At 48.4% G+C, this 22,469-nt stretch overlaps 1 protein-coding gene across 2 annotated transcripts in view; it reads left to right on the top strand.

Annotated features, from left to right (window-relative positions):
- The window catches only part of LOC147083146 (uncharacterized), a 43,347-nt gene extending 23,667 nt beyond the window's left edge, over window positions 1-19,680 (top strand). For both annotated transcript variants that reach the window (XM_085980234.1, XM_085980233.1), the window contains exon 3: window positions 18,462-19,680. In XM_085980234.1, the coding sequence (XP_085836360.1) occupies window positions 18,569-19,522 (954 nt within the window). In that variant the 5' untranslated portion in view covers window positions 18,462-18,568 and the 3' untranslated portion in view covers window positions 19,523-19,680. The remainder of the gene's footprint in view (window positions 1-18,461) is intronic.
- Window positions 19,681-22,469: the final 2,789 nt, after the last annotated feature.

Genomic DNA, 22,469 nt, shown 5'->3' with positions numbered 1-22,469 from the left:
GAAAGGTCAGAGAGAGTCGCATTGACTCAGATACACACTGGTCCTGGAGATGGACTGGGGAGAAGGGTCAGAGAGAGTCCCATTGACTCAGATACACACTGGTCCTGGAGATCGACTGGGGAGAATGGTCAGAGAGTCCCATTGACTCAGATACACACTGGTCCTGGAGATGGACCAGGGAGAAAGGTCAGAGAGATTCCCATTGACTCAGATACACACTGGTCCTGGAGATGGACTGGGGAGAAAGGTCAGAGAGAGCCCCATTGACTCAGATACCCACTGGTCCTGGAGATGGACTGGGGAGAAAGGTCAGAGAGAGTCCCATTGACTCAGATACACACTGGTCCTCGAGATGGACTGGGGAGAAAGATCAGAGAGAATCCCATTGACTCAGATACACACTGGTCCTGGAGATGGACTGGGGAGAAAGATCAGAGAGAGTCCCATTGACTCAGATACACATTGTTCCTGGAGATAGACTGGGGAGAAAGGTCAGAGAGAGTCCCATTGACTCAGATACTCACTGGTGCTGGAGATGGACTGGGGAGAAAGGTGAGAGTCCCATTGACTCAGATACACACTGGTCCTGGAGATGGACTGTGGAGAAAGGTCAGAGAGAGTGCGATTGACTCAGATACACACTGGTCCTGGAGATGGACTGGGGAGAATGGTCAGAGAGCCCCATTGACTCAGATACACACTGGTCCTGGAGATGGACTGGGGAGAAAGGTCAGAGAGAGTCCCATTGACTCAGATACACACTGGTCCTGGAGATGGACTGGGGAGAATGGTCAGAGAGAGTCCCATTGACTCAGATACACACTGGTCCTGGAGATGGACTGGGGAGAAAGGTCAGAGAGAGTCCCATTGACTCAGATACGCACTGGTCCTGGAGATGGACCGCGGAGATAGGTCAGAGAGAGTCCCATTGACTCAGATACACACTGGTCCTGGAGATGGACTGGGGAGAAAGGTCAGAGAGAGTCCCATTGACTCACATACACACTGGTCCTGGAGATGGACTGGGGAGAAAGGTCAGAGAGAGTCCCATTGACTCAGATACACACTGGTCCTGAACATGGGCTGGGGAGAAAGGTCAGAGAGGGTCCCATTGACTCAGATAGACACTGGTCCTGGAGATGGATTGGGGAGAAAGGCCAGAGAGTCGCATTGACTCAGATACACACTGGTCCTGGAGATGGACTGTGGAGAAAGGTCAGAGAGAGTGCCATTGACTCAGATACACACTGGTCCTGGAGATGGACTGGGAATAAAAGTCAGAGAGAGTCCCATTGACTGAGATACACACTGGTCCTGGAGATGGACTGGGGATAAAGATCAGACAGAGGCCCATTGACTGATACACACTGGTCCTGGAGATGGACTGGGGAGAAAGGTCAGAGAGAGTCCCATTGACTCAGATACACACTGGTCCTGGACATGGACTGGGGAGAAAGGTCCGAGAGAGTCCCATTGACTCAGATACACACTGGTCCTGGAGATAGACTGGGGAGAAAGGTCAGAGAGGGTCCCATTGACTCAGATACGCACTGGTCCTGGAGATGGACTGGGGAGAAAGGTCAGAGAGGGTCCCATTGACTCAGATACACACTGGTCCTGGAGATAGACTGGGGAGAAAGGTCAGAGAGGGTCCCATTGACTCAGATACACACTGGTCCTGGAGATGGACTGGGGAGAAAGGTCAGAGAGGGTCCCATTGACTCAGATACACACTGGTCCTGGAGATGGACTGGGAAGAAAGGTCAAAGAGAGTCCCATTGACTCAGATACACACTGGTCCTGGAGATGGACTGGGGATAAAGATGAGACAGAGGCCCATTGACTGATACACACTGGTCCTGGAGATGGACTGGGGAGAAAGTTCAGAGAGAATCCCATTGACTCAGATACACACTGGTCCTGGAGATGGACTGGGGAGAAAGGTCAGAGAGTGTCCCATTGACTCAGATAGACACTGGTCCTGGAGATGGATTGGGGAGAAAGGTCAGAGAGTCGCATTGACTCAGATACACACTGGTCCTGGAGATGGACTGTGGAGAAAGGTCAGAGAGAGTGCCATTGACTCAGATACACACTGGTCCTGGAGATGGACTGGGGAGAAAGGTCAGAGAGAATCCCATTGACTCAGATACACACTGGTCCTGGAGATGGACTGGGGAGAAAGGTCAGAGAGAGTCCCATTGACTCAGATACACACTGGTCCTGGAGATGGACTGGGAAGAAAAGTCAGAGAGAGTCCCATTGACTCAGATGCACACTGGTCCTGGAGATGGACTGGGGATAAAAATCAGACAGAGGCCCATTGACTGATACACACTGGTCCTGGAGATGGACTGGGGAGAAAGGTCAGAGAGAGTCCCATTGACTCAGATACACACTGGTCCTGGAGATGGACCGGGGAGAAAGGTCAGAGAGATTCCCATTGACTCAGATACACACTGGTCCTGGAGATGGACTGGGGAGAAAGGTCAGAGAGAGCCCCATTGACTCAGATACACACTGGTCCTGGAGATGGACTGGGGAGAAAAGTCAGAGAGAGTCCCATTGACTCAGATACACACTGGTCCTGGAGATGGACTGGGGATAAAGATCAGACAGAGGCCCATTGACTGATACACACTGGTCCTGGAGATGGGCTGGGGAGAAAGATCAGAGAGAGTCCCATTGACTCAGATACACACTGGTCCTGGAGATGGACTGGGGAGAAAGGTCAGAGAGAATCCCATTGACTCAGGTACACACTGGTCCTGGAGATGGACCGGGGAGAATGGTCAGAGAGAGTCCCATTGACTCACTTACACACTGGTCCTGGAGTTGGACTGGGGTGAAAGGTCAGAGAGAGTCCCATTGACTCAGATACACACTGGTCCTGGAGATGGAGGCTCCCGCACTCACCCTGACCCTCCTGCACTCGCCCCCTGACCCTCCCGCACTCGCCCCCTGACTCTCCCGCACTCGCCCTGATGGGGCTCTTCTCAGGTACACCAAGCGGTGCAATAAAACACCCCCAGAATCAAGGCCCTGCTCCTGGGGAAGATGATCAGGCCCCAGGAACCAGTACAAGTGAACGACGTCAGGGTCAAGGCCCTGCTCCTGGGGAAGGTGATCAGGCCCCAGGAACCAGTACAAGTGAAGCAACTCCTTCTGCCGGAGGTTTATTAAACGTGAATACTCCAAGAGTTGACCAAAAATCAGGTTACTAATATTAATCAAGGAGTCAATTTCTGCTGTAAGGAGGGATGATACCTTAGCAGGTTCCTCTAATGAGGCCACATGGGTAGAACTTAAAAACAAAAAGGGGGCAAGCACTTTGCTGGGAGTGTACTATAGGCCCCCAAACAGTAAAGGGGAGATAGAGGAACAGATATGTAGGCAAATCTCCGAGAAGTGTAGAAATAATAGGGTAATAATTGTTGGGGATTTCAACCTCCCCAATATTAACTGGGATAGTCAGAGTGTGAATGGCTTAGAAGGTGTGGAATTCTTAAAGTGCATCCAGGAGAGCTTTTTCAGCCAACATGTAGAAAGTCCTACAAGAGAGGGGGCGGTACTGGACCTCATTTGAGGGAATGTAGCAGGGCAAGTGGTAAAAGGGTTAGTAGGAGAGCATTTTGGTGACAGTGACCATAATTCGGTGAGATTTAAGGTGGTCATGGAAAAGGACAAAGATGGACCGGAAATAAAGGTTCTAAATTGGGGGAAGGCCGATTTTAATATGATAAGGCAGGATCTGGCCAAAGTGGACTGGGATCAGCTACTTGTAGGAAAATCCACATCAGAGCAGTGGGAGTCTTTCAGAAAGGAAATAGACAGAGTACAACGCCAACATGTTCCCGTAAAGGTCAAGGGTGGGACCAACAAGCCCAGGGAACCCTGGATGTCGAGGGACATACAAGAATGGTTTAGGAAAAAAAGGCAGGCTTTTGGCAGATACAAAGGACTAAAAACAGTGGAAGCCCTAGAGGAATATAGAAGGTGCAGGGGGGTACTTAAAAAAGGTATTAGGAAAACGAAGAGGGGTCATGAAAAAACACTGGCAGGCAAAATAAAGAAAAATCCCAAGGTGTTTTATTAGTATTGTAATGAAATCTGTTTGTCTTGTTCTGCATTCGTTTTGCACTCATGTATATTACCCTCCCCCACGGTGTATAGTTTCACTTCCATTTTCCCGACTAACCTGGAAGGTTCCAGGTCTTGGCTCTTGGCTCCGCCCCTGACTTCTCTTACATAAAGATCCCAGGATCTGTATGACTCATTCCTGTGAACCAGTCGGCGTGTTGAGATGTTAGCTCTGATCTTAGTGATTAAAAGCCAACTTGTTTAAGTCTATAACTTCTAGTTTTGTGGTTATTGAAGGCCCATCAATTTTAATCACTAAAGAATACTAGGATGGATCGACTCCTAAAACCAGAGCGTCTGGACTTGGATCCACATTCTGCTGAAGCATCAAATCAATTTGGACACTGGCTCAAATGCTTCGAACTCTTCGCGGGGGCCTCATCCGCTAGCGAGGTAGATAAACTGAGTCTACTGACTACTCGCGTAAGTCATCGGATTTATTTGTTCCTCCGGGACGCCACCTCTTAGACGGAGGCCATCACTATCCTGAAGGCCCAATACCAGAGGCCGGTAAACGAAGTGTACGCCAGACATCTGCTGGCTACACGCAGGCGGTGACCAGAGGAATCAATGGACGATTTCTTACAGGGCCTAAAGGACCTGGTCCGGGACTGTAACTGCAAGGGCGTGACGGCCAACGCGTACTCTGACGAATTGGTCCGCGATTCCTTCATCACGGGCCTCAAATCGAATTATATCCGACAGAGACTGCTGGAGAAGGAGGTCCTGGACTTAAAAAAGGCAGTGGCCACTGCGCGATCGCTGGACGTGGCCCAGAGAAACTCTGACTCTTATTCTTCCGGCCATGCGGCCCTCACCACCTCATGCGCGCCGAGGGGGCCGCCATCTTGGAATCAGCCATCTTCCCCAACCAGGTCTCAGACCAGCTCTACGCCGCCGGAGTCCCCACACAGAAGTTCACCCAGGAGTCCTACTACAGCGGCAATGTCTCGAGGCCCGAAATGCTACTTCTGCGGCCAGGCCAAGCACCCCAGGCAATGATGCCCAGCGAAGGACACTACATGCTTCAAATGTAAGAAAAAGGGGCATTTTAGCAAAGTCTGCAGGGGGAATCCGATTTCCAACTCCGTCACCGTCTCGTGCATGCTGTGCGGGCCGCCATCTTGGGATCCGCCATCTTTTCCCGACTCAACGGCCGCCCAGGGCCCAACAGTGGCTTCGATCACGGTGGATCAATCCAGGCCACACCCGTTGACAAAATCCATGATGGACATACAGGTAAACGGGAATTTAACTAAATGTTTAATTGACTGTGGGAGTACCGAGAGTTTTATCCACCCTAGCCTGGTACGGCGGCACTCATTAACGGTAACCCCTACACGGAGCAGAATTGCTATGGCTGCTAAGCCCCACACTTCGGACATTTTGGGCTACTGTGTGGTAACACTGACTGTAAAAGGCACGGACTACAAGGATTTTAAACTCCTCGTGATGCCAGAACTCTGTGTTAATGTAATCTTGGGCCTGGACTTCCAGTGCCACCACTAAGTGTCACGCTAGCATATGGCGGGTCCCAGCCGCCACTCACAGTCTGTGGCCTATCAACCTTAAAAATCAGCCCGCCCTCTTTATTCGCTAATCTCGCTCCGAACTGTAGGCCCATAGCGACCAAAAGTAGACAGTACAGTCTGGAAGACAGACACTTTATCAAGGCGGAAGTGGACAGACTCCTGCGGGAAGGCATTATCGAATGCAGTACCAGCCCGTGGCGTGCCCAAGTAGTCATAGTTAAAAATAGCGAAAAGAAACGGATGGTAATTGACTACAGCCAGACTGTTAATATTTATACCCAGCTGGACGCCTACCCTTTACCCCGCATATCAGAAATGGTCAACCAGATTGCGCAATACCGAGTCTTCTCGACTATCGACCTCAAATCCGCGTATCACCAGCTCCCCATTAGAACGGAGGACCGCCCATACACCGCCTTCGAGGCGAACGGGCGCCTCTACCATTTTCTCAGAGTGCCCTTCGGGGTAACAAATGGGGTCTCGGTCTTCCAACGTGAGATGGACTGCATGGTTGACGAGAATAAACTACAAGCGACCTACCCCTATCTGGACAATGTCACTATCTGCGGGCACAACCAGCAAGACCACGATCTAAATCTTGCGAGATTTTTAAAAACTGCCCTAAAGCTGAATCTAACCTACAACGAAGACAAATGTGTCTTCAACACAACCCGTCTCTGTATCCTCGGCTGTGTGGTGGAAGATGGGGTAATTGGACCAGACCCTGACCGAATACGCCCCCTAAAGGAACTGCCCCTGCCACACAATCCCAAAGCTTTAAAAAGGTGCCTGGGATTTTTTTCGTATTATGCCCAATGGGTGCCCAATTACTCTGATAAGGCCCGACCCCTCATTAAATCGACGTCCTTCCCACTATCAGCTGAAGCTCGGGAGGCTTTCACCAGTATTAAACAGGACATTGAAAGGGCTGCAGTGTGTGCAGTGGACGAATGCATTCCCTTTCAAGTCGAAAGCGATGCGTCAGACTTTGCCTTAGCTGCGACCCTCAATCAGGCTGGGAGACCTGTGGCCTTCTTCTCCCGAACCCTTCAGAGACCTGAAATCAGGCACACTTCTGTCGAGAAGGAGGCACAGGCTATAGTGGAGGCAGTGCGGCACTGGAGACACTACCTAGCCGGCAAACGTTTCACCCTGCTCACCGACCAGCGGTCGGTGGCTTTCATGTTTAACAACAAACAAAGGGGGAAAATCAAGAATGACAAAATACTCAGGTGGAGGATCGAACTATCCACGTTCGACTATGATATTGTGTACAGGCCGGGAGCCCTTAATGAACCCCCAGACGCCCTATCGCGAGGAATGTGTGCCAACATTCATACGGACAAATTACAGGGTCTCCACAACGACCTCTGTCACCCAGGGGTCACCCGACTATACCATTTTATAAAGTCCCGCAATCTGCCCCACTCCATCGAGGAGGTCAGGGCAATGACCAGAGCCTGCCGCATCTGTGCGGAATGCAAGCTTCGTTTCTACAGGCCTGACCGTGCACACCTTATCAAAGCCACACGGCCATTCGAGCGCCTAAGTCTGGACTTCAAGGGACCCCTTCCCTCTGCCGACCGTAAAGTATACTTCCTCAATATCATTGATGAATGTTCCCGCTTCCCCTTCGCCATTCCCTGCCCAGACATGGCCAGTGCCATGGTCATCAAGTGTCTCTGTATTCTATTCTGCATGTTTGGCATGCCGAACTACATACACAGCGATAGGGGGACGTCATTCATGAGTGACGAGCTGCGCCAGTTCTTGCTCTCGAAGGGGATAGCCACTAGCAGAACCACTAGCTACAACCCCCGGGGTAATGGGCAAGTGGAAAGGGAGAATGCTACTGTTTGGAAGGCTGTCACGTTAGCCTTAAAGTCAAAAGGCCTTCCGACCTCCCGCTGGCAGGAAGTCCTCCCAGACGTGCTCCACTCCATAAGGTCTCTGTTATGTACTGCCACTAATGCTACCCCTCACGAAAAGATGTTCGTTTTCCCCCGGAAATCCACCTCGGGCATATCTCTACCTGCGTGGCTGACGTCTCCGGGGACAGTACTATTGCGGAAGCACGTGAGAGGCCATAAAACGGACCCCCTTGTGGAAAAGGTACAGCTCCTCCATGCAAACCCTCAGTACGCCTATATCGAATACTCTGACGGGTGAGAGGACACTGTTTCCATAAAAGACCTCGCTCCCTCGGGGAGCGGAGAGAACGATGGGAGACTACCCGATGAAGACCTACACTACAAAGAGACAGGACGCCCAGAGGTATCAATACCCAACTTTAACCTGGAGGACACTGCAGATTACCTGGAAGACACTGCGGAGGCCCGGACAGCGGAGGAACCAGAATCCACTCCCCTAGAGGCACCCCAACCGGCTTTGCGCCGATCCCTGAGAACTGCAAAACCTCCTGACAGACTCACTTATACCAACTTTTAAGAAACATCACCCCGATGGACTAAATCTATAGAAGGGGTGAATGTAATGAAATCTGTTTGTCTTGTTCTGTATTCGTTTTGCACTCATGTATATTACCCTCCCCCATGGTGTATAGTTTCACTTCCTCTTTCCCAACTAACCTGGAAGGTTCCAGGTCTTGGGTCTTGGCTCCGCCCCTGACTTCTCTTACATAAAGATCCCAGGATCTGTATGACTCATTCCTGTGAACCAGTCGGCGTGTTGAGATGTTAGCTCTGATCTTTGTGATTAAAAGCCAACTTGTTTAAGTCTATAACTTCTAGTTTTGTGGTTATTGAAGGCCCATCAAGTATATTAAGGGCAAGAGGATAACCAGGGAAAGAGTAGAGCCCATTAGGGACCAAAGTGGCAATCTGTGTGTAGAGCCAGAAGATGTAGGTGAGGTTTTAAATTAATATTTTGCATCTGTGTTCACTATGGAGAAGGACGATGCAGGCATAGAGATCAGGCAGGGGGATTGTGATATACTTGAACAAATTAGTATTGAGAGGGAGGAGGTACTAGTGGTTTTAGCGGGCTTAAAAGTGGATAAACCCCCAGGCCCAGACGAGATGTATCCCAGCCTGCTGTGTGAGGCAAGGGAGGAGATTGCAGGGGCTCTGACACAAATTTTCAGAACCTCTCACAGGGGAGGTGCCAGAGGACTGGAGAACAGCTAACGTAGTACCATTATTCAAGAAGGGTAATAGTCGGGATAAACCAGGGAATTACAGGCCAATGAGCCAAACATCAGTGGTAGGGAAATTCTGAGGGACAGAATTAGTCTCCACTTGGAGAGGCAAGGATTAATCAAGGATAGTCAGCATGGCTTTGTCAGGGGGAGATCATGTATAACCAATTTGACTGAATTTTTCGATGGGGGTGACTAGATGTGTGGATGAGGGCAGTCCAGTTGATGTAATCTACATGGACTTCAGTAAGGCTTTTGACAAAGTCCCACATGGGAGACTGTTCAAGAAGGTAAAAGCCCATGGGATCCAGGGCAATTTGGCACATTGGATCCAAAATTGGCTTAGTGGCAGGAGGCAGAGGGTGATGGTCGAAGGTTGTTTTTGTGACTGGAAGCCTGTGTCCAGTGGTGTACTGCAGGGATTGGTGCTGGGTCCTTTGCTGTTTGTAGTGTACATTAATGATTTAGATATGAATGTAGGAGGTATGATCAGTAAGTTCGCAGATGACACGAAAATTGGTGGAGTGGTAAATAGCGAGGAGGGAAGCCTCAGGCTACAGGAGAATATAGACGGGTTGGTTAGATGGGCAGCACAGTGGCAAATGGAATTTAACCCTGAAAAGTATGAGGTGATGCATTTTGGGAGGACTTACAAGGGAATACACAATGAATGATAGGACCCTAGGAAGGACAGGATCAGAGGGACCTTGGTGTGCATGTACATAGATCCCTGAGGGCAGCAGGACAGCTAGATAGGGTGGTTAAGAAGGCATATGGGATAATTATATTCTATGCCTCGGCTAATGAAGGCAAGAGGAGGGAGGTTATGATGGAGCTGTACAAAACGCTAGTTAGGCCACAGCTGGATTACTGTGTGCAGTTCTGGTTGCCACACTATAGGAAGGATGCGATTGCATTGGAGAGGGTGCAAAGGAGATTCACCAGGGTGTTACCTGGGCTGGACGCTTCAGCTATGAAGAGAGACTGGACAGACTGGGGTTGTTTTCCTTAGAGCAGAGAAGCCTGAGGGGGGACCTGATTGAGGTGTACAAAATTATGAGGGGCATAGGGTAGATAGAAAGGAACTTTTCCCCTTAGTAGAGGGATCAATAACCAGGGGCATAAGTTCAAGGTAAAGGGCGGGAGGTTTAGAGGGGATGTGAGAAAGAACTTTTTCACCCAGAGGGTGGTTGGAGTCTGGAACTCACTGCCTGAAAGGGTTGTGGAGGCAGGAACCCTCACAACATTGAAGAAGCATTTAGATGAGCACTTGAAACGCCATAGCATACAAGGCTACGGACCAAGTGCTGGAAAATGGGATTAGAATAGACAGGGCTTGATGGCCGGCGCGGACACGATGGGCCGAAGGGCCCCTTTCTGTGCTGTATAAACCCATGACTCTATGGTAGCACTCTTGCCTCTGAGGCATAAGGTTGTGGGTTCAAGTCCCACTCCAGAGACTTGAGCACAAAAATTCAGGCTGACACTCCAGTGCAGTACTGAGGCACTGTCAGAGGTGGCGTCTTTCGGATGAGACATTAAACTGAGGCCCTGTCTGCTCTCTCAGGTGGATGTAAAAGATCCCATGACACTATTTTGAGAAAGAAAGACTTGCATTTATATTGTGCTTTCATGACCAGCAGACGTCTTGAAGTGCTTTACAGCCAATGAAGTACTTTTGAGGTGTAGTCACTGTTGTAATGTGGGAAAGAGCAGGGGAAATATCCCCGGTGTGCTAGCCAATGTTTATCCCTCAATCAATGTAACAACAGGATAATAGCAAAATACTGTGGATGCTGGAAATCTGAAATAACAACAGGAAATGCTGGAAACACACAGCAGGCGAGGCAACATCCGTAGAGAGAGAAACAGAGTTAACAAAAAGATACATTATCTGGTCATTATCACATTGCTGTTTGTGGGAGCTTGCTGTGCGCTATTTCACTGCCGCATTTCCTACATTACAACAGTGACTACACTTCAAAAGTACTTCATTGGCTGTAAAGCACTTTAGGACATCCGGTGGTGGTGAAAGGCGCCACAGAAATGCAAGTGTTTCTTTCTTCACTGGTCTCACCAGCGACCTCTTCTGGCTGATTGACAGACGATAGTCCGCGCATGCGCACAGGGAACGGCGGTTTGGACCGAATCCGGCACAGCGACCTCTCCCGGTTACCAAGGGTAATAACCGTGCGTGCCCAGAGCAGATCAACCCCCTCCCCCACTCGGAGCTGCGCCTGCGCGATCGGATCCTGCCGGAGGGAGTCGGCGCGGGCCATTCCGGGGAAAGGCCTTGGTGTCGGTTCCAGAGTCGCGATCGGTGATGCAAAGTGAGTTTTCTCCGCTCCGATTGGGTGGAGAATCGCACGGGGTCGGGGGGAGGGGTGGATCGGGAGAGAATAAGGAGAAATAGAAAAACCTGAGAGGCCGCGAATCCCCGGACCGAGCGGCGGCAGTTGGACGGAGCACGTGATCTCCTCGGGGACACGTGGCCCGGGCCCAGGGCCTGATTGACGGGAGCTTCCGACCAATAGGGAGCGGGCAGGGCTGGAGGAGCGAGCCGGCGGCGGGTCCTCCAACCAATCGGGGAGCCCGAGGGGCGGGACTAGCGCCGGCTGATTGTCTGATCCACAGGGCAGCGAGTTTCTCCAGTCCCTTGTTCACGGCCCGGGGCCAGGGGAGGCTGTGGGCCTTTATTCCCCGCATTGGACACAAGGCTCTTTGGCTCGCAACACACTGGCTCAGGTTTTAATAGAGACTTTTTAAATTCATCAATAAAAGCAGATAAACCCCTGAAATAAAGAATAGATTTGCCTTTCTAATCTAGGCTTTATTAACTTAAAAGTCCTGTCGCACATCTTCAACACCCAGTCCCAACTAAAGGCTGGAAAGAACTGAATTTAAGATGGCCACCACAAATCACATGACATCAACTACCAATGAGATTACAGCATATATCCCAAGGCAGGAAACAAACAACCAATCACAATACTTCTTACTAAAGAATAATCACCACATTCACCCCTCCTTTTAAAATATACTCCAACCTAAATAACCTTTACAATTTATAATTAATTATTTACAACTAAAACTATGCACAGACAAAATAAAACTATTCAACATGACACAATACTAAGTGAGCAACAACAAATAGTAACATTGCACATAAGTATTAAGTATCTCTCAACTAAAACAATATAATATAATATTTCAACAATTTTAAAACATTACTATCAATTTAAAAGTCCATTTTCAATCGGTCGACCGGATATCTTGTTCGTCTCGACCTTCTCAACCTTGGTGAAATTCCTTGCCCTCCCACACCAGGAGACACAGAAGTATCTTCTGCCGGAAGGCTATTCATATCCCGATTTTCAACGGTTTCCGGATTAGAAATCCCATCAGGAGGTAAACTGGGACGGTCATGAACATCCATCGAGGGCTGACTAATAGAAGTATAATTATCTGCAGTCGGATTGGAAATATTCGTAGTATCTGTAACAGCATCCACATTATCTGAATCATGACTATTGTTAATATCCTCAGAAGAGGGCTGGCCACCACAAGGAGCCAAGTCTTTAATTGAAACGGTACTTTCTTTCCCATCTTGGAATCGAATATGAGCATATTGGGAATTTGCCTCCAACAGCTCCACCTCCTCCACTAAAGGATCATATTTTGACAATCTAACATGGCGTCGAAGCAGCACAGGTCCCTGCATAGTAAGCCATGAAGGTACCGAATATCCCGTAGTAGATCTCCGCAGATAGTTAAAGAGCCTTTCATGGGGGGTCACATTAGTAGCCGTTGAAAGCAATGATCTAATGGAATGCAGGGCATCAGGCAGTACAATTTCCCACTGTGTATTCTTAAGGTTCCGGGATGTCAAAGCCAACATAACTGCCTTCCAGATCACCCCATTGTATCGTTCGCACTGTCCATTACCCTGGGGATTATACGGGGTAGTTCTGCTAGTAGAAATTCCCCGACTCTGAAGGTATTCCTTCAACTGGGAAGACATAAAAGAACTTCCCTGATCCGAATGGATATACGCAGGCATCCCAAAGATGACAAAAAGTTGAGTCAGACATTTGATAACTGTAGCAGCTGATACATCTGCGCAAGGAAAAGCAAAAGGGAACCTTGAAAACTCATCCACAACAGTAAATATATATCGGTTTTGAGTAGTTGAAGGAAGAGGCCCCTTGAAATCGACGCTCAAACGTTCAAAAGGAGAAGTAGCCTTTATAAGATGAGCTCGTTGAGGCTTAAAGAAATTCGGTTTACACCGAGCACAGATAGAACATGATGAAGTCATCCGCTTGACATCTTCAACTGAAAAGGGCAAATTCTTACTGCGTACGAAGTGTATCATCCTCATAACCCCAGGATGGCATAAGGCATTGTGAAGATTAATAAGCGTATCTCCGTGAATCACAGAACAATAAGCCCTCGACAGCGCATCAGCAGCAACATTATCCTTCCCCGGACGATAAACTATAAATGGTAACATGCCAACTCAATCCTCCACCTCATTATTTTATCATTCTTAATCTTTCCAAAATGTTTGACATCAAACATAAAGGACACAGACTTTTGATCAGTTACCAACGTAAAATGTCGCCCCGATAAATAATGTCTCCATTTACGCAGTGCTTCTACTATTGCATACGCCTCTTTCTCTATTGAAGAATGCCTTTTTTCACTATTGTTCAAGGTACGTGAGAAAATGGCCACAGGTCTTCCATTTTGGTTCCGAGTCGCCCCAATTGCAAAATCAGAAGCATCCGTCTCAATCACAAAAGGAACCTGCTCATCAATAGAATGCACAACTGCTCCAAGGATATCCTTTTTAAAATGATCAAAACACGTCCTGGCCTCCCATGATAGAGGATATGTCGTAACCCGAATAAGAGGCCGGATCTTCTGTGAAAAATTTGCAATCCAATTAGAATAGTAAGAAAACAGTCCAACAACTCGTTGCAAAGCCTTAGAATTAGTAGGACAAGGTAAATCAATCAATGGTCGCAGACGTTCTGGGTCTGGTTTAATCTTGTTTCCCGAGGTAATGTACCCCAGTAGATTTACCTCAGTGGTCGAAAAGGTACACTTCTCTTTATTGAAAGTTAAACCAACTTTTTCCGCAGCTTGAAGGAATCTTTCTAAATTAGAATCATGCTCCACCCTTGATTTGCCACACACCGTGATGTCATCTAAGTATGAAAAGGTGTCAGAGAGAGAGTTATCACTTATAAAAGCATCCATTGCCCGTTGAAAACAAGCAACACCATTAGTAACACCAAATGGTATTCGGCAAAACTGATACAGCTTTCCACCAGCCTCAAAGGCCGTATATGGTTGATCCTTCTTAGCAATAGGAATCTGATGATAAGCACTCTTTAGGTCAATAGTGCTAAAAACCTTATACTGAGATACTTTATTGATAAGCTCATCAATCTTAGGCAAAGGGTACGCATCTAATTGAGTATACCTATTAATAGTTTGGGAATAGTCTATCACCATTCGTTTCTTATGTCTCTCGTTAGTCGTGACAACTACCTGTGCCCGCCAAGGCGAACAACTAGGTTCAATGATTCCTTCCAATAAGAGACGTTGAACTTCAGAATTAATAAATTCTATATCCTGACTGCTATACCTTCTTGACTTGGTAGCAATTGGCTTACAATCCGGCATCAAATTGGAAAAAAGTGATAATGGAGAAATGGATAAAGAGGTTAATCCACAAATAGATAAAGGTGGCTTAGTCCCGCCAAATGAAAGACTGAGAGACTCGTGTAACTGAAGCACATCATGACCAATCAAAATATCCGCACAGAGATTAGGCAAAACAGATAGGCGTATATCAGTATACGTATTACCTAGAAGAATCAATTTCACAAGGCAACAACCAGCTACTTGTGAAGTGAGAGTCGTCTGAGCCATACACACCTGATAGGAAACAGGCAAAATTTTCAAATGCTTCTCCTTTGCAAACTGAAGACTTATAAAACTCTCGGTACTGCCCGTATCTATAAGGGCCTTCACTTCCAACCCATTAACTTGGGCCGTAACTATAGCTTTGTTTAGGCCATGAGCAAATGCAGCAGAAATTGATGCAATAAACGCCCTATCTAAAGGCTGAATAGTCACAGAGGAGGTAATTGAACCTGATGATTTACACACACGTGCGTAATGACCTCTCTTGCCGCATTTACTACACACAGCCTCCCGAGCAGGACACTTCAGACGAGGGTGCCGGACGTTCCCACAAAAATAATACTTCTGAATCCTAGAGGCAACAGCCGCTGAAGTAGAAACTGTTTCAGAATCTATTAAACCAATCCTATTAAGTCCACATAATTCCTTTTCATCCGGAACTGCCGAAACCACAGTCACAGGCCGATTAAAAGAGCATAAGAATCCGAACTTCTCTGAGCCACATCCAATGGAGAAGCTTGCTCAAAAGCACTCTTAAGATCCAAAATCTTATTTTCTAACAACCGCTGACGAATTGATCTAGACAGTAATCCATTAATAAAAGCATCCCGTACCGATTCTTCCTTATATTCTTCAGCCGTCACGGCCTTATAATTACAGTTAACACTAAGGCACCGAAGTGCTTGTAAATAAGCATCCAAAGATTCTCCCACCTGCTGCCTACGGGCAGATAGAAGGTGACGTGCAAATACCTCATTCTTTGGTTTAACAAAAATCTTTTCCAATGTAGAAATAGCCACTTCGTAAGTTTTACAGTCCAAAATATACTTATACACATCCGGAGCAATGTAGTTGATCAGCATATTCAGCTTATTTCGAGACTCTTGATCCAACACGCCCAAAAAGTTTTTAAATGTACAATACCAATGTTTCCATTTATCATCCACTCCTGCAGAATTAGGGTCAGCATTGAATCGTTCTGGTTGAAGATATCGCTCCATTCTGACATAAAGTTAATAAATTGAAATAAAGAATAGATTTGCCTTTCTAATCTAGGCTTTATTAACTTAAAAATCCTGTAGCACATCTTCAACACCCAGTCCCAACTAAAGGCTGGAAAGAACTGAATTTAAGATGGCCACCACAAATCACATGACATCAACTACCAATGAGATTACAGCATATATCCCAAGGCAGGAAACAAACAACCAATCACAATACTTCTTACTAAACATAAAGAATAATCACCACAACCCCAAACAAAATTTCTAATATTTTATAGAATCATAGAATGGTTACAGCACAGAAGGAGGCCATTCAGCCCGTCGATCCCGTGCCGGCTCTCTGCAAGACCACTTCAGCTAGTCCCACTCCCCGCTCTTTCCCCGTAACCCTGCAAATATCTTTACTTCAGGTACTTATCCAATTCCCTTTTGAAAGCCGTGATTGAATCTGCCTCCACCACCCTTTCAGGCAGTGCATTCCAGATCCTAACCACTCGCTGAGTAAAAAGGTTTTTCCTCATGTCGCCTTTGGTTCTTCTGCCAATCACCTTAAATCTGTGTCCTCTGGTTCGACCCTTCCGCCAATGGGAACAGTTTCTATCTACTCTGTCCAGAACCCTCGTGATTTTGAACACCTCTATCAAATCTCATCTCAACCTTCCCTGCTCTAAGGAGAACAACCTCAGCTTCTCCAGTCTATCCACCTAACTGAAGTCCCTCATCCCTGGAACCATTCTTGTAAATCTTTTCTGCACCCTCTCTGAGGCCTTCACATCCTTCCTAAAATGCGGTGCCCAGAATTGGACACACTACTCCAGTTGAGGCCGAACCAGTGTTTTATAAAGGTTCATCATAACCTCCTTGCTTTTGGACTCCATGCCTCTATTTATAAAGCCCAGGATCCCGCACGCTTTTTGAACTGCTTTCTCAACCTGCCCTGCCACCTTCAATGGTTTGTGCACACATACCCCCAGGTCTCTCTGTTCATGCACATATTTTAGACTTATACCCTTTAGTTTATATTGCCTCTCCTCATTCTTCCTACCAAAATATATCAGTTCGCACTTTTCGGCGTTAAATTTCATCTCCCATGTGTCCGCCCATTCCACCAGCATGTCTATGTCCTCTTGAAGTCTATCACAATCCTCCTCACTGTTCACTATACTTCCAAGTTTTGTGTCATCTGCATATTTTGAAACTGTGCCCTGTACACCCAAGTCTAAGTCATATATATATCAATCAAGAAAAGCAGTGGTCCTAGTACCGACCCCTGGGGAACACCACTGTATACCTTCCTCCAGTCTGAAAAACAACCGTTCACCACTACTCTGTTTCCTGTCACTTTGCCAATTCCGTATCCATGCTGCCACTGTCCCTTTTATTCCATGGGCTTCAACTTTGCTGGCAAGCCAATTATGTGGCACTTGTCGAACGCCTTTTGGAAATCCATGTACAACATGTTAACCACATTGCCCTCATTAACCCCTCTGTTACCTCATCAAAAAACTCAATCAGAATCAGAGCGGCCGGGCCCGGCGGACGTGCGGCCAGGGCCCTGGCACCAGGAAACCCAGGGTGCAGCGCCTCCCCATCCGAGCCGCTGCTTCCCGGTTTCTTCAGCCGGTTCCACCAAGTCCGCCTCGGGGCAAAGGACAGGAGCCAGGATCCCAGAATGGCCCGCGGCCCCGGGGAGCATGCGTACTCTCAGCGGGGAAATCAGCGCGTTGGATAGAGCGGTTTCTGGGGCGCGGTGAATTGTGTGTGCTGCGGCCGCCATTAGTCAGCGGCTGTGGGGAAGAGCTTTATTGCAGGCTGACCGAAGGTATGTCCCTGGCCGCCTGTGTAGGTCTTTTTGTTGTTTCAGTTTGAGCTGGAGTGGAGATGGAGGAGAAGCTGCTGGGTTTAACCCCCAGTACTTCTGAGCCCAGGAGGACCCAACAATTTCCAATGTGTGACAGTCAAGGGAGGTGGATTCTGGAGGAGATTAGGTTGTTACACAGACACTGTCCCTACAATGTAAAAGAGTATTGTTTTAGGAACAAGTATTTCTGTAGAGGTTTTTAATCCATTTTACATACACAGATTTGTTTTCATTCATTCTTGGGATGTGGGCGTCGCTCGCAAGACCAGAATATGTTGCCAATCCCCATCTTCCCGTTGAGAAGGTGATGGTGGGCCGCCTTCTTGAACCGCTGCAGTCCGTGTGGTGAAGGTACTCCCACAATGCTGTTGTGTAAGGAGTTCCAGGATTTTCACCCAGTGATGATGTAGCAACGGTGATATATGTCCAAGTCAGGATGGTGTGTGACTTGGAGAACTTGGAGGTGATGGTGCTCCCATGCACCTTCTGCCTTTGTCCTTCTAGGTGCTGGAGGTTGCGGGTTTTGGAGGTTCTGTCAAAGTTCTGGTCGAGTTGCAGATGTATAAAGTCCATCTCCTTCGCCCCCTCCCACTCCCACCTCTCTCTCTCTCTCTCCTCCCATCGAGGCCAGAGTCCCAAACCAAGTGGCAGATTCCCTTCACTGAGGGACATTAGTGAACCAGTGGGATTTTATGACAATCCGGCAGCTTTCATGGTCACTTTTTTCTAGTGCCGGCCCCACAAATAACCAGATTCATTGAGCTCAATTTCACAACCTGCCTCTTTAGTGGGTTCTCTCTCACGCTCCGTGTTTTAAATTTATTTTACAGGGTATTAGAAGGGGAGGATTTGCAGACGGGAAACTCAAACCACACATCACGTCAAGATCTGACAGTCACTTGATTCATCAGGAACTGAATATCATCGGCCTTTGAATATGGAAGCAAAAAGCACCGTTCACACCGGGGAGAGGCCGTTCACCTGCTCCGTGTGTGGGAAAGGATTCACTCACTCATCCACCCTGCTGAGACATCAGCGAGTTCACACTGGCGAGAGACCATTCAGGTGCTCTCACTGCGGGATAGGGTTCAGGCAACCATCTGAGCTCACTATACACCAACGAGTTCACACTGGGGAGAGGCCGTTCACCTGCTCCGTGTGTGGGAAGGGATTCACTCAGTCATCCACCCTGCTGAGACATCAGCTAGTTCACACTGACGAGAGACCATTCAGGTGCTCTCACTGCGGGATTGGGTTCAAGCGACCATCTGAGCTCACTATACACCAGAGAGTTCACACTGGGGAGAGACCGTTCACCTGCTCCGTGTGTGGGAAGGGATTCACTCAGTCATCCTCCCTGCTGTCACACCAGCGAGTTCACACTGATGAGAAACCTTTTAATTGCTCGGACTGTGGGAAGTGCTATAAAGGTTCCGGGGAACTGATACGCCATCAACGTGTTCACACTGGGGAGAGACCGTTCAGGTGCTCTCACTGCGGGAATGGGTTCAGGCAGTCAGCTGAGCTCACTGTACACCAGCGAGTTCACACCGGGGAGAGGCCGTTCACCTGCTCCGTGTGTGGAAAGGGATTCACTCGCTCATCCAACCTGCTGAGACACCAGCGAGTTCACACTGGGGAGAGACCGTTCACCTGCTCTGAGTGTGGGAAGGGATTCACAGAGTCATCCCACCTGCTGACACACCAGCGAGTTCACACTGGGGAGAGGCCGTTCACCTGCCCTGAGTGTGGGAAGGGATTCATTCAGTCATCCACCCTGCTGACACACCAGCGAGTTCACACTGGGGAGAGGCCGTTCACCTGCTCTGTGTGTGGGAAGGGATTCAGTCGCTCATCCACCCTGCTGACACACCAGCGAGTTCACAAGTGACTGCAGGGGTTGGATTCTGCAGTTACTGCTGCTGCTAATCACATCCAAGACTGAACCATGTTCATTCTGACAGGTGGGGATTGTTTCTGCTGATGTTAATAACTCCAGGAACTGGGCTGGAGTTTAATATTCTGGATATATGTCAAATAAATCAACTTTGTTTTAAACACATTGTTGTAGATATTTGTTTTCCCACCTGAGTGTTTAGCATCACCTGGCTGGAGCTCAGAAAGGACAATCTGTGGGAGGATCGTACGGCAGGAACAGAACTCCAGCCTGGACACAGCCTTTCAGGGCCACACTGAGAGGGGCAAACAGCACTTTGGTCTTTCTTGTCTCTCTTCACTGACAGCAAAGTTGCCGTGTGGGTTAATCTCAAGGCGTGTGAGATACGTGTCCCAGCCGCTCTCTGCCATGGTTCAGAGCTCCTAGGCACGGAACAGAAGGCTCCTTTAGGAATGTACCGCAGTGCTTTTGTTTTAATGGCCTTATTAACCTGTGTTGCTACTTTTAGTGATTTGTGTATCTGGATCCCTCTGCTCCTCCAGCCCATTTAGACTCTTAGGGGGTGAGGCGCTATCAATTACTCATAAAAGACTGAGAGTTAAGAGAGTAACTAAAGGCTTTTATTAACAAAAGAATGAAGGTCTGCCTCGAGTGGTGGACCGGTCCAGAAATACAAAGGGCTGGGGAGCAGTCACCTTTATACTAGGACTTGTGGGAGGAGTCAGCCGAGTCATGTCCAGGCATGTACACAGTGGAATACAAACAGTGGTTTACCACAGGGGGAAATTCGGTGGCGCCCCCTTTGGGTCGCTAACGTCACCGGGGCTAATTTTAGCTCCCTGAAAAAGTTAGCGCCCCTGCGCATTAAATTCAGTGGCAGCGCCCCAGGCAGGAGGCAGGGTGCTACTGGAAGCGCTCCCTTCCCTCTTGAGGCACTACCAGTGAATTTCACGGTGCTTCGTGTAACAGCACCATGCCCGTCGGCACATAGCACCGCGTCATAGCAGACCTCCCTCCCTGATTAAAGCGGAGGGGCCTAGCACTGCGCACACCGGGGCCCTGCTGGACCACCGGGGAGCGGGGTGTCGGATCAAGAGGGACGCCGGGCTGAGCGATCGCGGCTGACACCGAAGAAGAAAGGGGAAGGGGGCAGGTGCTGGCAGTCGGCCAAAATTAAAAGTTGCTGCCCGACACCTGCCCTTTAAGTGGTGTCGCCGCGGCTGCAGGAACAACCCCTGACCCTGTCGGACATATCATCCGGTGATAGGTCAGGAGTCGCAACCCAAGCTTGCAGCCAGGGTGCTGCGCACGGCGATGACGTCATTGCCGGTGGTGCAGTGCCGCGGGGCGCAACCGGCTGCCGCCGCCGCTAACCTCCCGTTGAATATCACAGCAGGCACAAAGCAACCCAATTTCACCCCCTTGTCCAAGTAGTGAGTGGCCTCCTTATTCTTCCCACCAAAACACACCCCCTCACACTGATCTACAGTGAACATAGTAACATAGAGATAGGAACAGGAGTAGGCCATTCGGCCCTTCGAGCCTGCTCCGCCATTCAATGAGATCATGGCTGATCCTCGTCTGAGATCATAGCTGATCTTACCAGTTCAGTACCCCGTCCCCGCCTTTTCTCCGTAACCCTTAATCCCCTTAGCCTTCAGAAATATATCCAATTCTCTCTTGAAAATATTTATTGAATTAGCCTTCACAGCCCTCTGTGGCAGGGAATTCCACAGGCTCACCACTCTTTGAGTGAAGAAATTCTTCCTCATCTCTGTTTTAAATGATTTGCCCGCTATTTTTAGACTGTGGCCCCTGGTTCTGTGCTCCCTGGCCATTGGAAACATTCTCTCTGAATTCAGCCTGTCCAGGCCTGCCATAATTTTATATGTTTCGATGAGATCCCCTCTCAATCTTCTAAACTCCAGTGAGTACAAGCCCAAACTATTTAATCTCTCTTCGTAGGTCATTCCCGCCATTCCAGGTATCAGCCTGGTGAATCGCCGTTGCACTCTTTCCATGGCAAGAACATCCTTCCGCAGATGGGGCGACCAAAACTGTACACAATACTCCAGATGCGGTCTCACCAGCACCTTGTACAGCTGTAGTAAGGTATCCCTATTCCTATACTCGAACCCCCTTGATATGAAGGCCAACATACCATTTGCCTTCTTAATCGCCTGTTGCACCTGCATGCTCTCCTTCAGTGACTGGTGCACAAGAACACCCAGGTCCCTCTGCACTTCCCCATCTCCCAATCTATTGCCATTTAGATAATAATCTACCCTCCTGTTTTTACCCCCAAAGTGGATAACCTCGCATTTATCCACATTATAGTGCATCTGCCACGTATCCGCCCATTCCCCCAACCTGTCCAAATCGCACTGTAGCCTCCTGACATCCTCATCAGAGCCCACCCCTCCTCCTAGTTTAGTGTCGTCAGCGAATTTGGAAATATTGCATCCAATTCCCTGATCCAGATCATTTATATATATTGTGAACAGCTGGGGTCCCAGGACAGATCCTTGCGGCACCCCGCTGGTCACTGCCTGCCACTCTGAAAACGAGCCGTTTATTCCAACTCTCTGTTTTCTATCCGCCAGCCAGTTCTCTATCCACGTTAATACTTTGCCCCCAATCCCATGAGCCTTAATTTTGCATGACAATCTTTTGTGTGGAACCTTATCGAAGGCTTTCTGGAAGTCAAGGTACACCACATCCACTGGCTCTCCCCCATCTATTTTACCAGTTACTTCCTCAAAAAATTCCAGCAGATTAGTCAAACACGATTTACCCTTTGTAAATCCATGTTGACTCTGTCCGATCCTTTCCCCATTTGACAAGTGCTCCGCTATTTTATCCTTAATAATGGACTCTAGCATTTTGCCCACAACCGATGTAAGGCTTACTGGTCTATAATTCCCTGCTTTCTCTCTACCCC

The sequence above is a fragment of the Somniosus microcephalus genome, unplaced genomic scaffold (assembly GCF_052327205.1).
Source record: "Somniosus microcephalus isolate GS21.2 unplaced genomic scaffold, FLI_Smic_1.0 scaffold71, whole genome shotgun sequence".
Taxonomy (NCBI): domain Eukaryota; kingdom Metazoa; phylum Chordata; class Chondrichthyes; order Squaliformes; family Somniosidae; genus Somniosus; species Somniosus microcephalus.
The sequence above is the reverse complement of the archived record's forward strand: the minus strand, read 5'-3'. Positions and strand labels throughout refer to the sequence as shown.